General features: G+C 36.8%; 1 protein-coding gene across 1 annotated transcript in view; it reads left to right on the plus strand.

Moving 5' to 3' along the window:
- TEX10 (testis expressed 10) overlaps positions 1-17204 on the plus strand; it is an 81169-nt gene that overhangs the window by 14262 nt on the left and 49703 nt on the right. Inside the window, exons 6-9 of the mRNA XM_037850852.1 lie at positions 8840-9078; positions 9743-9878; positions 12519-12694; positions 13928-14105. Of these exons, the coding sequence (XP_037706780.1) occupies positions 8840-9078; positions 9743-9878; positions 12519-12694; positions 13928-14105 (729 nt within the window). The remainder of the gene's footprint in view (positions 1-8839; positions 9079-9742; positions 9879-12518; positions 12695-13927; positions 14106-17204) is intronic.

Raw genomic sequence — 17204 nt, forward strand, 5'->3', positions numbered from 1 at the left:
ATTCCATTGTCTACCAAAGGGTTCACTGTGTTTTACAGTCCTGTTTTATCTTTTGATTTTTATTCTAGTATATATGTATATATTAAGTTTCCTCTTTTAGCCACATTCATCTATACAGTTCAGTGTTGTTGATTGTACTCACAATAATGTGCTATCATCACCACAATCCATTTCCAAACCTTTACCGTCAGCCTGAATAGAAAATCTGTACAGATTAAGCATCAGCTCTCCATTCTCTAACACTAATCTATCTCCTGGAAATCTGTATTCTGGATTCTAACTCTGAGTTTTCTTATTATGATTAGTTCATAACAGTGAACTCATACAATATCTGTCCTTTTGTGTTTGACCTGTTTCACTTAAGTGAATGTAAGTTAACGTAATGTCCTCAAGGTTCATCCATGTTGTCACATGTCAGGACTTCATTCTGTTTTGCAGCTGTGTAGTATTCCATCTTATGTATATACCACATTTTGTTTATCCATTGATTGATTGATGGACACTTGGGTTGTTTCTGTCTTCACAATAACGCCACTATGAACATCAATGTGCAAATGTCTGTTCAAGTCCCTGCTTTCAGTTCTTCTGGGTGTATACCTAAAAGCGTGATTGCTGGATCAGAGGCAGTTCCCTACTTAACTTTTGGAGGAACTGCCAAACTGTCTTCTGCAGTGGCTGCACCATTTACATTCTCACCAGCAATGAATGAGTGTTCCTATTTCTTGACGTATTCTCCAGTGATCATAGTTCTCTGTTTTTTAAATAGTGGCCATTCTAGTAGGTGTGAAATGATACGTCATTGTGGTTTTTGATTTGCAGTTCTCTAATAGCTAGTGATGTTGACCTTGTTTTCATGTACTTTTTAGCCACTTGTGTTTCCTCTTTGGAGAAATGTCTATTCAAGTCTGTTGCCCATTTTTAAATTGGGTTGTTTGTTTTTTTATTGTTGAGTTGTAGGATTCTTTTATATATTGTGGATATTAAACCTTTATCAGACACATGGTTTCCAAATATTTTTTCCCATTGAGTAGGTTGTCTTTTCACTTTCTTGTCAGATCCTTTGCACAAAAGTTTTAAATTTTGAGTAGGTCCCATTTTATCTGTTTGTTCCTTTGTTGCTTGTGCTGTGGGTGTAAAGTCTGAGAAATCATTGCCTACCACAAGATCTTGAGGATGCTTCCCTAAGATCTTTTTCTTCAAAGATAGAATTTATTTTCTGGATCTCTAGTCTTTTTTCCTCATCATCTCTGTTACTAATACCACCAACTTGTCAGTCATCAGTGCTCGAACCCTTGACTCCTCCCATCCCCATTTTTATTCTTCCTAAATCTCCCCCTCCTGCAGTTCATGACAACACTGACACTGGTTCCTGCACTTGTTATGTCATGCCTGGATTCCTACAGTAGCCACAAAGCTGCTTTTTTGTTTATTGTCTTGTAACTCTCACTTTTCCTTTTGCATGTACAGAATCATCCACCATGTTACTCCCTTGCTTCCTTGCTTAAAGAATTATTTTTAGTGTCCTTATTAGCCACTGTGCCGGTTTGTATGTATTATGTCCCCAAGAAAAAGCCGTATTCTTTAATGCATTCTTGTGGGGGTAGACATTATTAGTGTTCATTGGGTTGGAACCTATTGTTTTAGTGTCCATGGAGATGCGAGCCACCCACCTGTAGGTGATAACTCTGATTGGATAATTTCCATGGAGGCATGGCCCTGCCCATTCAGCGTGGGCCTTGTTTAGTTTACTGGAGCACTATATAAGCTCAGACAGAAAGCTCACAGCTGGCTGTAGCTGAGACAGACATTTTGGAGATAGCCGTTGGAAGCTGATGCAGACATTTTGGAGAATGCCATTTTGAAATGCAACCTGGGGCAAGCAGATGCCAGCCATGTGTCTTCCCAGCTAATGGGTTTTCTGGATGCCATTGGCCATCCTCCAGTGAAGGTACCTGATTGTTGCTGCATTATCTTGGACACTTCATGGCCTTAAGACTGTAAGTGTGTAACCAAATAAACCCCTTTTTATAAAAGCCAGTCCATCTCTGTTGTTTTGCATTCTGGCAGTTTAGCAAACTGGAACAGCCACCTACTTAAAATCTGGCCCCAAGGAGACAGGGCAAGGTGGCAGCACAGAGAGATGTGGAATTTAGTTAGTCCTCTAGAACAACTAGTAAAGAGCCAGGAACAACTAGTATATAGTCTGGAACAACTGTTGGGGGACATCCGTGACTGGACATGTATTGTATACTAGCCTGGAATGGGTGGAACGGCTGAGATCGCAGCATGAACTGTGAGTCACGCCCTCCGAACTGCGGAGCCAGTGCCCCTCCCCCACCAGCACCACAGGCTGAGCTGAAATACTTCCCTCTGGAAGAAAGAACCTGGTTACCTGCAGTAAGGGCAAGTAACTCAACTAAGCTTCAACTGCTTTTTTAATTAACAAATTTGGACTACTGAATACAAGCTACAAGCACAGATAAACCCAGAGCAAAGCAGAAAGGAATTTGAAGCAGGGCTGATGGGGAAAAAAAAATACATGAATAAATAAAAACAGAGGCTTTTGGAGATAGCTAAGCTCAGAATACTGGAAAACGGCTGTGTTCCAAGAAAAGGAGCACACAGAACCGGGTACCAGCACTGGTTGACCGGCAAAACTGGGAGCCTGGGGACTGGCTCTGAAAAGGGGCTTTTGCTCTTTTTCATTTTTTTTTTGTTTCTCTCATTCTAAGCAGCTCATTAGAGAAAGCCTCAGGCATTTCCAGTTGTCAGCACTGACACAGGCAAGGGTGGAGTTAACAGAGTCAGCGAGACAAAGGAGGAATTCAGGTGTAGAAGATAACTCCCTAAAGGGTGTATCTTCCCCAAGAAAAGGGTGATCAGGCCCAGCTCGAGTGGCTGCCCTCCCTCAGAGAATTCAGACCCCAGGGCTTGGGGGGAAAAAACAAAAACCCAGAAACAACTTAAACTTGGCTTCTGACACCCTCGGCTCCTGGCCGGGACAGAGTCCCCTGAGAATTAAAAGGACCACACCTCTTTACAACGTTGGGGAGCTGTGGGCTGACAAGTGCCATCTGCTGGACTGGATTGGAAAAGCACCAAGTCTAGAGGCCTCACAGGAAAGTCTGACAACCTCAGGGAAACTTCATACTGATTAACTCTTCCTGCTGAGACCTGGGCCCATCTGGTCTGGGAAAATCTGATTGGAGTAATGAAGGAAACCAGATGCCTAGACAACAAAAAATTATGAGTCACATTAGGAAAAATGAAGATATGGCTTAGTCAAAGGAAAAAACCTACACTTCAACTGAGATACAAGAGTTGAAACAACTAATAAAAGATCTTCAAACAAATATGCTAAATCAAATCAACGTGTTGAGGGAAGATACGGCAAAACAGATGAAGAATGTAAAGAACATAAGGAAGAACTCAAAAGTCTGAAAAAACAATTGGCAGAACTTATGGAAATGAAGGCACAATACAAAAGATGAAAAACAATGGAGAGATACAACAGCAGATTTGAAGAGGCAGGAGAAGAGATTCATGAACTTGAGGACAGGACGTCTGAAATCCTACACACAAAAGAACAGATAGGGAAGAGAATGGAAAAATAGGAGCAACCTCTCAGGGAACTGAATATGACAACATGAGGCACATGAATGTACATGTCATAGGTTTCCCAGAAGAAGAGAAGGGAAAGGGGCAGAAACAGTAATGGAGGAAATAATCACTGAAAATTTCCCACGTCATATGGAAGACATAAAATTACAGATCCAAGAAGCGCAGTGTACAAACAGAATAGATCCGAGTAGACCTACGCCAAGACACTTAATCAGATTATCATATGTCAAAGACAAAGCAGCAAGAGAAAAGTGATCCTTCACATACAAGGGAAGCTCAATAAGACTATGTGCGAATTTCTCAGTAGAAACTGTGAAGGTGAGAAGGCAGTGGTATGATACATTCAAGATATTGAAGGAGAAAAAGTGCCAACAAGAATTCTATATCTGGCAAAATTGTCCTTCAGATATGAGGGAGAGTTTAAAGTATTCTCAGACAAACAGACAATGGGAGAGTTTGTGGAAAAGATACCTGCTCTACAGGAAATACTAAAGGGCCTTCTACGGCAGATAGGAAAAGACAGAGGAGGGGTTTCGCGCACAATATTGGGTGATGGTAATACTATAATATTAGTAAGTACATTGAACAGAGATAACTGTGAGTACGTACAGTTGAGAGAGGAAGGTTAGGGGCATGTAGGACTTCAGAAGGAAAGATAGAAGATAAAGACTGGAACTGTGTAATTTAGTGAAATATAGAGTGGTCAGAGAGTGATTAAATGTACAAATATGTTTTTACATTTGAAAGGTGTTAAAAATGGGGTGATAGTGGGGAAAAATACAATCAATGCAAACTAGAGTCTATAGTAAATGGTAACATTGTAATATGCTTCCATTAATTGTAACAAAGGCAATATACCAAAGCTAAATGTCTGTAAGAGGGGGATATAAAGGAGGGGTATGGGATATAAGGGAGGGGTATGGGATTCTTGGTGTTGGCATTGTTTCTGAGTTTTTATTGTATTTTATTTTAATTTTATTTTTCTGCTTTTTAGTTGTCATTTTAAAAAATTTTTTCTTTCTACTTTTTTTTTTTTTTTTTTGCCTCTTCCTCTTTCTTTATGGAAGAAATATAAATGTCCTTATATAGATAGTGTTGGTGAATGCATAACTGTGATTATACAGGGAACCATTGATTGTTCACATAGAATGGAATGTATGGTGTGTGAATAAAACCATCTAAAAAGGGAAACATAGGGATACAAGTGCCAGAGAACATGTGGAGAAAGGGATGTACCTAATCACCATTGGTGAGGAAGTAGAATGGAGCAGCCCATCTGGAGGGCAGTGTGGTTTTTCCACAGGAAGCTAAGCATGGGGTTGCCATATGGTCCTGCAACTTGATTAATGGGTATATACTTGGAAGAACTGAAAAGAGGAACCTGGATGGACATTTGCACAGTGGGGTTTAAGGTGTCAGTATTCACAATTTGCAGTGGATGGAGGTGGCCTAAGGTACATCGACTGATGAACAGAATGGCGAACTGTGGTGTAGACATTCAGTGGAATATTGAGCTGCTATGAGAAGGAATGAAGTTGTGAGGTATACAACTAGGTAAATGGACACTGAGGACAGCATGTTGAGAGAAATGAAAAGGCAAACATGATAATGCCTCACTAATATGGACTAACTATAATGTGCAAACTCTGAGAATTGAGTCTGAGAGCATAGGTTATCAGGGGAAGGCTTATTGTAAAGGCTCCTAGATTGTAAGCTCTTACAGCAGTTACATTTATTCCTGAGTTGTAATTATTATTAATAAATTCTGAGATGCTGAGCTCTTTTTGTATGATCTGGTTGGTCCCTGGAACTTTGGGTATCTGTGTGACACCTGAGAGTCCAGCAGCTATGAATGTCAGTATGACCCCATACGGCAAATGTTAAGGAGTCTGAAAAAAGAGATCAGACTTCAATTAGAGATATGAATGAAATGGACTTGGTTAGGACTAAGGTAAATTAGACTAAAGGGAAAAGGATAATATGGATGGTTGTTTTAAACTTCAACTTCTATGTGAGACCAAAGGAAGAGATGTTTATTAGGGGAAAAATCTGTTTTTTTAACACACTGTATTATTTAACTTGAAAGGTCAGTTTATTCAAACACAATAATTACATGGAACATTGAATAGGGAGTGAAATGTGGTTGGTTTGTACAGGCTACTGTGAAGCCCCAATACATCCCACAGTAATTTGGGCAGAGAATAAAGATGTATTTGCAAAGCCCCCTTGAGGGACTGGGGGATAAATGTGGAAATATTTAATTTCCCCATCTGGGGAATTAATGTTATTCTCACAAGGATTGGGGGCTACCAATTTGGAAGGCTGAGACCTCGATCTTGGGGTTTGCCCTTATGAAGCTTGTTACTGCAAAGGAGAAGCTAAGCCTACTTTATAATCATGCCTGATGGTCATCCCCAGAGAACCTCTTTTGTTGCACAGCTGTGGCCTCTCTCTCTAAGCCAACTCTGCAGGTCAACTCACTGCCCTTCCCCCTACATGGGATGTGACTCCCAGGGGTGTATATCTCCCTGGCAATGTGGGGCATGATTTGCGGGGATAAGCTTCACATAGGCATCATGGGATTGAGAAAGCCGCCTTGGATTGTGAAAGAAGGGAGCCTACTCTGTCCTCTATGTTCCTGCAAAAGAAAGTTTTATTTTACTCATTCCTACAGGTTTTTATAGCATACATGGTAGTCTCCTATGTGACTGTTTTCAGGTATTTCGGGGAGGGTACATTTTTTCTAAAGCCATAAGGTGTGTTTACATGTCTTTAATCTCAAGGGACAGTTTCTTTGGGAGTAGATGGGAAACAGCAGGAGCAGGAGGCAGGAGCACAGAAGGAGCCCAGCAACTATTCCCTTATCTAAATTGCTGCCTGCCTTGAGGCAGGCAAAGCTTTTGGCCTTCCCCCAGCCTGGTGCCCGTCTTCAGGCATCCAGAGCTTGGGAGCGGCCTCCCTGTATAAGTTATCCAGCCAGGGAACTTTTCCTGTCTCCACATTGGATCAGAAGGGGGAAGAGAGAGGCAACAAAGTTTCAGTAGCTGAGAGACCTCAAATAGAGTCAAGAGGTCATTCTGGAGGTTATCCTTATGCATTATATAGATATCCCTTTTTAGTTTTTGGTGTCTTGGAATAGCTAAAAGGAAGTAACTGAAACTGTTGAACTGCGACTCAGTAGCCTTGATTCTTGAAGATGATTGTATAATTGTAGCTTACACTGTGTGACCGTGTGATTGTGAAAACTTTGTGGCTCCCACTGCCTTTATGCAGTGTGTGGACAGATGAATAGAAAAATGCAGACAGAAAGTAAATGAATAATAGGGAGAGATGGGGTTGTATGGGATGTTTTGGATGTTTTTTTTAACTTTAACTTTTAACTTTTATTCTTTTTGTGTGTGAGATAATGAAAAGGTTCAAAAATTGATTGTGGTGATGAATGCACAACTATATAATGGTACTGTGAACAACTGATTGTACATTGTGTATGATTGTATGGTATGTGAATATATCTCAATAAAACTGAATTAAATAGGGGACTGGTGGTTTGATGGGTTGAGCCATCTAACAGGACTTGCCCTTGGGAAGACTGTTGCTGCAAAGGAGAGGCTAGGGCTCCCTATAATTGCGTCTGAGAGCCTCCTCCCGAATACCTCTTTGTTGCTCAGATGTGACCCTCTCTCTCTAGCTAAGCCAATTTGACAGGTGAAATCACTGCCCTCCTCCCTACGTGGGATCAGACACCCAGGGAAGTGAATCTCCCTGGCAACGTGGAATGTGACTCCCAGGGAGGAATGTAGACCCGGCATCATGGGATGGAGAACATCTTCTTGACCAAAAGGGGGAAATGAAAGGAAATGAAATAAACTTCAGTGGCAGAGAGATTCCAAACGGAGCTGAGAAGTCAGTCTGGTGGGCACTCTTATGCACAATATGGACAGCCCTTTTTAGGTTCTAATGAATTGGGGTAACTGGCAGTAGATACCTGAAACTATCAAACTACAACCCAGAACCCATGAGTCTTGAAGAAAATTGCATAAAAATGTAGCTTATGAGGGGTGACAATGGGATTGGGAAAGCCATAAGGACCACACTCCCCTTTGTTTAGTTTATGGATGGATGGATGAGTAGAAAAATGGGGGAAGGAAACAAACAAAACAAACAAACAAAGGCACCCAGTGTTCTTTTTCACTGTAATTGCTGTTTTTCACTTTAATTATTATTGTTATTTTTGTGTGTGTGGTAATGAAGGTGTCAGGGATTGATTTTGGTGATGAATGCACAACTATGTAATGGTGCTATGAACAATCGAATGTACGATTTGTTTTGTATGACTGCATGGTATGTGAATATATCTCAATAAAATGAATATAAAAAAAATTGAATTAAAAAAAAAATCTGGCCCCATTTTCCCTTTCCAAGCTTATTATTCCTAGCCCTTCATTTGATGTTCGGGTGGCACCAAATTTTAGTTTCCTTGTATTTGTGGTTCCTCAGTACTATGTCCTTGCCCAGGCTTAGTTTATGACTAACCATTTTTTTTTATTTTTCTAAACATGAAATATGCTCTGTTGGTGAATGTACTGTAGGCTGAAATGAGCATGTTCTAAGTTTTGAAGTGTTTGTTATTAAAGTATTCCATTTGAATTTTTTTGAAATTTCTTTCAAGCTTTGAGAGAGATGTTTTTAAAGTTTTTTTCTGGTTAGAATAAACTGATTTTGATATGCGATCATTGTGTCTGGCAGAAATTAGTGATTCTTGTAAGTCAGATAATTAGTTGGAAGCAGAGCCAAGATCTGTGATCTCCATCCAAATACAAGTATCTGCTTAAATAAAAAATCTTAAAAAAAAAAAAAAAAGTTTCTGCATAGGGATTTTCAAGTTTTCTTATCTTCACGTTGTTTCTAAAATTACCAGGCAAAATTGTAAGAGCTTTTATCTTCTGTGTAAGTAGCAACTTGGGTAATAAACTGAATAGTGTATACTCTTAATTCATGCCTTCTTAACAACCTGATTCTCAACCTTGATTCTATAATGAATGATTTATTTACAGAGCAATGGCCTGAACCTTGCCTAAACACCTGTGTTCTTGGAATTTATTAATTCTAGAAGGAAATATGTTTTGTTGATCCATTGCTGGATTATTTAAAGTATTCTGAGTTAAGCAACCGTGATAGATGTAACACTTTATAGATATATATGTTTGTTTGTTTTTAGCATGAAGCATTGCGCAATTCTCTCAAATAACGTAGATCATCTTTTGCTGAATTTAACACTCTCTGATATCATGGTCTCCCTGGCAAATGCCTCAACTTTGCAGAAGGATTCCAATTGGATAGAAATGATAAGGAAATTTGTGACAGAGACTCTTGAAGATGGCTTTAAGCTAAACAGTAAGCAGCTGAACAGATTGCTGGGGGTGTCCTGGAGGTTAATGCAGATACAACCAAACAGAGGTACGTGATAACAGCTGCTTTGGCCTTCTTTGAAAATATCTCTTATGAGTGCCGTTTAGGGTCTAGTTTTAAAAAGATGACTTTCAAACACTGTCATCAAGTTAATTACATTCAAGGTAAAAAGGTATAACTAGCCTAACCATTTACAAAGGACTTTCTGTATTAAGAGGCAGTGCCATTGAGTCTAATGGTGAAGAAATACCCTTTTTTGCTCTAGTTTGATTAGCAATTAAGAGCTTTTTCCCTTCAAAATATGTGGAATGAATCCTGTCTCTTCTCTTTACCTTCCTTTCTTAATAGCTTGAAGTTATGTTACATTGTTGGTTTATAGTGTGACTTAATACTACTTTCCTCTCTGGATGGTTTAACTTCATTCTAAAACAAAGTTTTCTTTTGTTTGATTCCTACCTAATATCTTGGTTTTTGTCATCTCTACTTAGGTTTGTTGTCCCTTAGGAAAAATTATTCTGTCTTCTCTGACTGGTTTACTTTTGTATTTGTGAGTCAGGCTGTTGCTGTAGGATTTTGATCTAGCTGTCAGTTTATAGCTAAGATCTGTTCTGCCATAGGGCAAAATAATGTACTTCTTGCTTTTAGAGGAATTAGGGGGGCTACTGAATGCATTTTTGATTCATACTAAACAGTGTTTTTCCTCTGTTTTTAGAGTCTACAGAGACTCTCATCAAGGCAGTTTATACATTGTATCAGCAAAGAGGCCTTCTCTTTCCAGTTCGGACTTTGTTACTGAAGTTTTTCAGTAAAATCTATCAGAAAGATGAACCGACATCTTACAGAGTCAGGTAGAGTTTCATTTGTTTTTTGTTTTTTTTTTTTTTTCCTTTTTCTCTTGCTGAGTGATTTTGTAGTCTATTTAAATTTTTGAAAAAAATTTATTTTGAAATAATTTCAAACTTACAGGACAATTGCAAAAATAATACAAAACACATACAGAGAACTCCACCATACCTTCTACCCACATCCAATAAACTGAACATTTTGCCACGTTTGCTGTATCATTCTGTATCCATCCATCCATCCATCCATCTACCTATCTAACTGGTTGTATCTGTGTATCCATTTTCTAAACATTTGAGAGTAGTTTGTATACATTGTACTCCTTAAACTCTTACTACTTCCAAGTACATTTCCTGAGAACAAAGATATTCATGTAAACCACCATACAGTTATTAGGTTCAAGCAATTTAACATTGATATAAATAAAGCTTGGTCTATATCCAGTTTCTTCATTTGTCCAAACAATGTCCTTTTGGGTCTTTTCTCCTTCATAATTACTTCCATTCTGGGATCATGGATTGCGTTTGTCATTGCTCTTTAGTTCTTTTTTGTTTTGTTTTAATGGTAGAAACATATTTACAACATAAGCTTGCCCATCTCAGCCACTGCTGATCATACCATTCAGTGGGATTAATCACACTCACAATGTGGTGTTGCTCTTGCCACCATTCATTACCAGAACCTTTCCACCATCCCAAACAGAAACCCTGTACACAGTATGCATTCATTTCTCCACCCCCCTATATAGTACTTTCTGCCTTTATAAATTTGCATATTCTGCTTATTTCATATGAGATCATACAATATTTATCCGTTTGTATTTGACTTATTTCACACAACATGATGTCTTCAAGGTTCATCCATATTATAGCACCTATCAGAACTGCACTCTGTTCATGTGCTTATTGGCCATTTGTGTATCTTCGTCAGAGAAATGTCTGTTCAAATCCTTGCCTCATTTTAAAATTAGATTTTTTTTTGTTGAGTAGTAGGAGTTCTTTTTATATTGTGGATATTAAACCCTTATCAGATAAATAGTTTTCAAATATTTTCTCCCATTCTGTTGGTTGTCTTTTCACCTTCTTGATAATGTCCTTTGATGCACAAAAATTTCTGATTTTGATGAAGTCCAGTTTATTTTTTCTTTTGTTGCTTATACTTTTGGTGTATATTCTAAGAATCTACTGCCTGATAGAAGGTCCTGCAGATATTTTCCTGTGTTTTCTTCTAAGAGTTTTATAGTTTTAATTCTTACATTTAGGTGGTTGATCCGTTTTGTGTTACTCTATGTATTGTGAGGCAGGAGTCCACTTCCATTCTTTTGCATGTGGGTTTCCAGTTTTCCCAGCACCATTTGTTGACAAGATTATTCTTTCTCCATTAAATGGACTTGGTTCCTTTGTCAAAAATCCATTGGCCATAGATGTGTGGATTTTATTTAAATATTTGAGTAAGATGATGGAGTGATTAAATCTTTTGAAGTTTGCTGTTTTCATCCTGTTAGGATAGATTTAAATAAGTGTATAGAATAGTGTTAGTAATCTTTATGTGCCTACTTGAACAGATAAAAACCTTTTCAAACATATATATCCACTAGTCTATAAGTAGCTAAAGGACAATAGGAACACCTTGTAGCATTGCAGCCTTTTCTTTTGCTTACTGTAAATATTATGGATATAGAATCACTAGCGCTTTGTGACATATTAGGGAATAAGGGATACGATTGAGGGCAGTAGAAGATGAGAAGGTTTCTGGCTTTATTTGGTCCCATCAGCTAGTCAACATAAATAATGGAACTAAGGAATTAATTTTTGGATATGGTGATTTTGAGGTTTATTTGTAACAGCTAGGAAGAGATGTTTTGGTGAAAAATGTAGATTTGGGATACCTTGGCATATGTAGGTAATTGTTGGGTGGTATTTGAATCTTTACTGTGAGCAGGTGCTTTTCATAATTTATCCCAGTAATTCTCTTAAGAGTTCTGTAAGGTACTGTTTTGGTAATAGTGCTTGCATTTTACAGAAGGAAACTGAAATTTGGGTTAAATAAGTTAGTTAGTGTTATGCAGCCGATAGGTAGCAGAGCTGGAACTTGCGTTCAGATGTCTCTGATACAAAGACCATGCTCCAATCTCTGAGTGCTCCAGGGACAGCAGAAGTGATAGCTGTCACTGGACATAGGAGACATTAGAGCTTTAGCAAGTATCCTAAAGAACTAAAATAACACAAGTCGAAGCTATTTAGCATAAACCAACCTCCACTGATACCAGTATCAGTGTGTTAATATAGTATAACAGTTAATGTTCATTAGGATAAGTAGTTCACAGAGGGTTATGGTAGTGTTCCTGTCCTTTAAGAGAATACTGTAATTTATATAGTGCCTCATATTACATGAACTGTTTAACTTAGTGGGTAAAATCTTGGAAAATAAGTGTAAGTAAGTTCATGACTTTTGATGCTGCTGCTGAAAAATGATGCTGCCATCTCATAGGCTCTCAAATGCTTATGTGATTAAATGTGGTGTTATTGATAGATAATTAGCCACTTTGGGATATATTTAAGTTTAAAAAATCCTTTGGTTTAATTTTTTTTTCCCCTTGTGTTTGAAAAGTATACTTTCTTTTGTTCTCCTTTGGCCTTTCTTAGATATCGTAGTAAAGTGTTATCCCGTTGGCTGGCTGGTTTACCATTGCAACTTGCTCATCTTGGCTCTCGAAACCCTGAGCTTTCAACACAGCTTATCGATATCATTCATACTGCTGCAGCACGAGCAAATAGAGAATTACTAAAAAGTTTACATGCCACTGCTCTCCGAATCTATGGTGAGAATTTGGTTGTGTAACAGTGTAGGTAGTCATTGGTCTACCCTGATTTGGCAAAGTTTCTATTAGAATACAGGACTAGTAATAGAAGATTAATGGCTGTAGATGGCTTATTGAATTCTTAAAGTTGTCTTAAACTATTTGCTATTCACCAATTCAAAGTTAATCAGGCACTTAAAAATATTCCTTTGAAGCTTTAGTGGCAAGACAATATCTTTATTATTTGTTTAATCATAATGTATGATTTCCATATATTAATACTTCTTTATTCATCCCTGGAACTGATTTAATATTTAAATAAAAACATGAGTAAAAGCATATCGGGTTTTATATGTCTATATCTGTATCTATATTTCATTGACTTATAACTCCCTTTTCATAAAATTCACCCATTTAAAAATGCATAATTAAGTATTTTTTAATATTTTCAGAAGGTTGTGCAGCCATCACCACTATCTAATTCCAGAAAATTTCATCACCCTGAAAAAAAAACCCAGTACCTTCCCATTAGCAGTCACTCCCCATAGATTTGCCTATTGTGGACATTTCATATAAATGGAGTTATACAGTGTGTGGCCTTTTGTGGTTGACATCTTTCACTTAGCATGTTTTCATGGTTCATCTATGTTGTAGCATGTTTCAATATTTCATTCCTTTTTATGGCTGAATAGTATGGCTGATTAGTATTCCATGGTATGGATATACCACTTGTATTTATCCATTTATCAGTTGTTAGACATTTGGGTTGTTTCCATCTATTTTTTGGGGGGTCATATTTTAAAATCTGTATTTTTTAAGTATTGCATGTGTATACAAATATATGTACACACATTTCTGTATATATATAACAGGTCTTTTGCTTTAAATTGGGTTAATTTATACTTATCATCGGTTAGCAAAATTGATTACTATTGTGCTTTGTGTCCAATCCCTCTGTACTTCCATCCAAAGTTCTTATTTCTTGAGGCACTTAGGTAACATGTAACTAATACAGCATTAAAGAAATAAATTATTAAATAAATGCACTCAGGGTTTTACTTTAGAAAATAGCTTAAGAAACCATATATATATGTGCTTTATTTTAAAACGTTTCCATGTAATGGATAAACTTTGAATTCAGCATAATATGTCAGCCTGTAATTCAGTGAGAATCATCACTTAATCTGCTTTATTAATTTGATCTCTGGTTTGTGTATCTTCTGTAGTTGAATTTAATGTCTTCTATCCCATTAGATCCACAAGAAGGTCCTGTGGTGCTTCTCTCAGCAGATTCTCAGCAACGTTTGGTTCAACTTGTGTATTTTCTACCCAGTCTGCCTGCTGATTTGCTTTCTCGGTTAAGTCGTTGCTGCGTTATGGGAAGACTTAGTTCAAGTTTGGCTGCCATGCTTATTGGGATACTGCACATGAGGTAGCATGCTCAAGTGAGCTGTATTTTAAGTGTACAGTCTTTTCCCTTACGCCTTTTCCTGGTAATATGCGAAATACAAAAGACTTTTAATGTCACATACTGCTACTACCTTCATTTACCCTTAATGCAACAATTACAACTCTGTTGATATAGACACTAAGTAGACCAAGTTCACCATTGTAAGACTTCCAAGTTATGTTTTTAATGATTTCAATACATAGGTTGGAATAAGGGTTGAAATTGAATTATCAAAAGCATGTAGTAAGGATTGACAGGCAAGTGAGAGTACTATACTTAAAACCTTTGGTGTTATGGGATTGCAGTATAGACCCTTCTTTCAGTTAGCTAAGAATTTAATGTACTGGCGAATTGGATAAGTTTGTGGATAAGGAATCCTTCAATCTCTTATTTTGTTTTAAAACTTTATATATAAGCATGCACTTAGGAGAAGTAGTAAATCTTTGGCTTTTACTGTTATTTTACTTAGATTTAAATGTTTTGATTTTTGATCATGTTGAGAAATTACAATTTTTAAAGTAGTATGCTGTCCTTAGAATCTCGTTCAGAAGAGCTGCTGAAGCAGTACTACTCACAGGTGACTACTGACCTGAATTTGCAAAATCTTCCTGAACAAATGTGTGCCTCATTTATTTAGTATTGACCTATTGAAATTAGAGGTCTTCAAGAGTCATTGTTTGTACATATAAAAGGAATATAAGATTGGGAGCTATCTTGTACATGTCATTAGTTCTGAAAGTTTATGAGTTAGACCTGAGTGTTTTTAATTCATATATCTTTAGTGGGTCACGAAATCAATTTAAGTGAGTCCTCAATAGCTTTTCTAAAAAATTTTTAATGAAATAAAAGTGTGTATCAAAATGCCTTATGAACATTTACTTACTTATATAGCAAGCATTTGTGTAGTAGGTTGTAATGTACAGTATATTTGACTGTAAATCAGAACTATGGTTTGAGAGCCACTGGATTGGTCCAGTGGAATCAATTCTTAATGGTTTATAAGTTGAGTAGTAGTTCCAGATAGTGGTTTCTAAATGAAAGTGATCTGTAGACTCATGTGAAATGCTTACATGTTACCTAGACATTAGCCCCAAACTCAAAATTTGCATATAGCCAACAAAGTCAAAAGACTCATTGTAAACTTCGGCAACACATATCACAGAGGGCTTTTTTTTTTTTTTTAAGTTTTTTAAGAGGTCTTAAAAGTCATTAGGATAACAGTCCACACATCAGAGAAAGGACAAAAAATATGAGCTGATACTTTACAAAGAAAGGAAAAGCAGATAGTTAAACATGAAAAGATGTGTAACTTCTCATAATGAGAAATACAAATTGAAATGACCAGATATCATTTTTCACTTAATAGATTGGCAAGATATCAGAAAGTTTGATAGTATAGTGTGTTTGCCAGAGTGTGGAAAGCAGGTACTCATAATGCTTGCTGAAGGACAGTATAAGACCTCTAGGGAGAAAATTGTCCAGTTGTATTACAGTTGTAAATGGAAATGCCTTTTCATTAGCAGTTCCAATTGTAGGAATTTATCGACTTCACTGAGACCACTGTAGTACTGACTTAGCTAAGAGTCCCCCTTCTTGCCTGCTAATTGGAATCTCTATTCTGTGACTAGCATGGTAAATTTGGGCTGTATATTTGGCAGCTCCAATTGTGGGGAGAAATTCAAGAGGTATTTTCTTTTTCTAGATTATATATAGCTGGAACATGAAAATTGTGTAGGCCTGTTACGGTTTCTGAGTTTTGCATCAAAATCAGAAAGGCTTTTCTTCCTGATCATTAAAAAAACAAAATAAAAATACTGTTTTCTTTTAGTAAGTTGATGCTTTAAATTTTTTTTTTTTTAATTCTTTTACTTGTTACTCTTTGATTCTTAGAGAATTCAGTTTGGTATAAAGGAGTAATAAAATTTAATTTTTTCTCAGGTAATTACCCTGTTTGTCCATTTATTACATAATTCATTTTTTTTCTCACTAGTGCTCACTTATTCCTGTGTGTATTTGGGCCTGCTTCATTGATCTGGCCTCTGCATTCATGTACCAGTATCACACTGTGCTTTATACTATGTTTTCATGTCTAGTGAATTTAACCTTCTCAAGTTCAGAATTTTCTTTTTCTGAATTTTCTTAGATGTTCTTCATTTGTTTTTCCATGTGAATCTTAGAATCAGTTTGTCTAGTACCAGGAAAAAATCCCATTCATGTATTTATTAGGATAAACTAATTTTAGAGATTAATTTAGGGATAAGTTGACATCCTTATGATGTTGAGTCTAAGCTACTTGTTCAAATTTCCTTTGAATTCTTCTGCAACTTTTTGAGGATGAAATATTATGTTTCTTCCTTTTCAAAATTTGTTTTTATTAACTTATTATTTATTTATTTTATTTGTTTTTCCCCTGTGGTTTCTTCTTTGACCTGTTGCTTATTTAGGAGTGTGTTTTTTTATTTCCACATATTTGTGGATTTCTTAAATTTCCTTCCTATGTCTTCAGGGAAGGTACTCTGTATGATTTCTGTCCTTTAAGTTTATTAAGTCTGATTTTTATTGGCCTAACCATGCTCTGTCTTGGAGAATGTTCCATATGTACCTGAGAAGAATGTATTCTGTTGTTGGGTAGAGGTGCTATATACATGTCTGTTAGGTCTAGTTGGTTTATGGCGTTAGGTCTTCCCTTTCCTTATTGATCTTTTGTCTAGTTATTTTATCTATTGAAAGGGTGATATTTGAGTCTTCAGCTATTGTTGAATTGTCTAATTCTCCAATCATTTTTCTCATTTTTTGTTTTAGGAATTTAAGTTTTCTGTTTTAGGTGCATCTGTGTTTGTAGTTGTTTTCTCTCCTTGTTGGATTGCCCCTTTTATTATTATAAACTGTCTGTCTGTAGTAACAATTTTTGTCTTAAATTCTATTTGTGTGATACTAATAAAGCCACTCTAGCTCTCTGGTTACTGTTTGAATGTAAATTTTTTTTCTTCCTTTTACTTTCAATCTCTTTGTGTCTTTGAATCTAAGGTGTGTTTCTTGTAGATAGCATATAATTGGATCATTTAAAATTCCTTCTGCCAG

Source organism: Choloepus didactylus, chromosome 10 (assembly GCF_015220235.1).
Source record: "Choloepus didactylus isolate mChoDid1 chromosome 10, mChoDid1.pri, whole genome shotgun sequence".
NCBI lineage: Eukaryota > Metazoa > Chordata > Mammalia > Pilosa > Megalonychidae > Choloepus > Choloepus didactylus.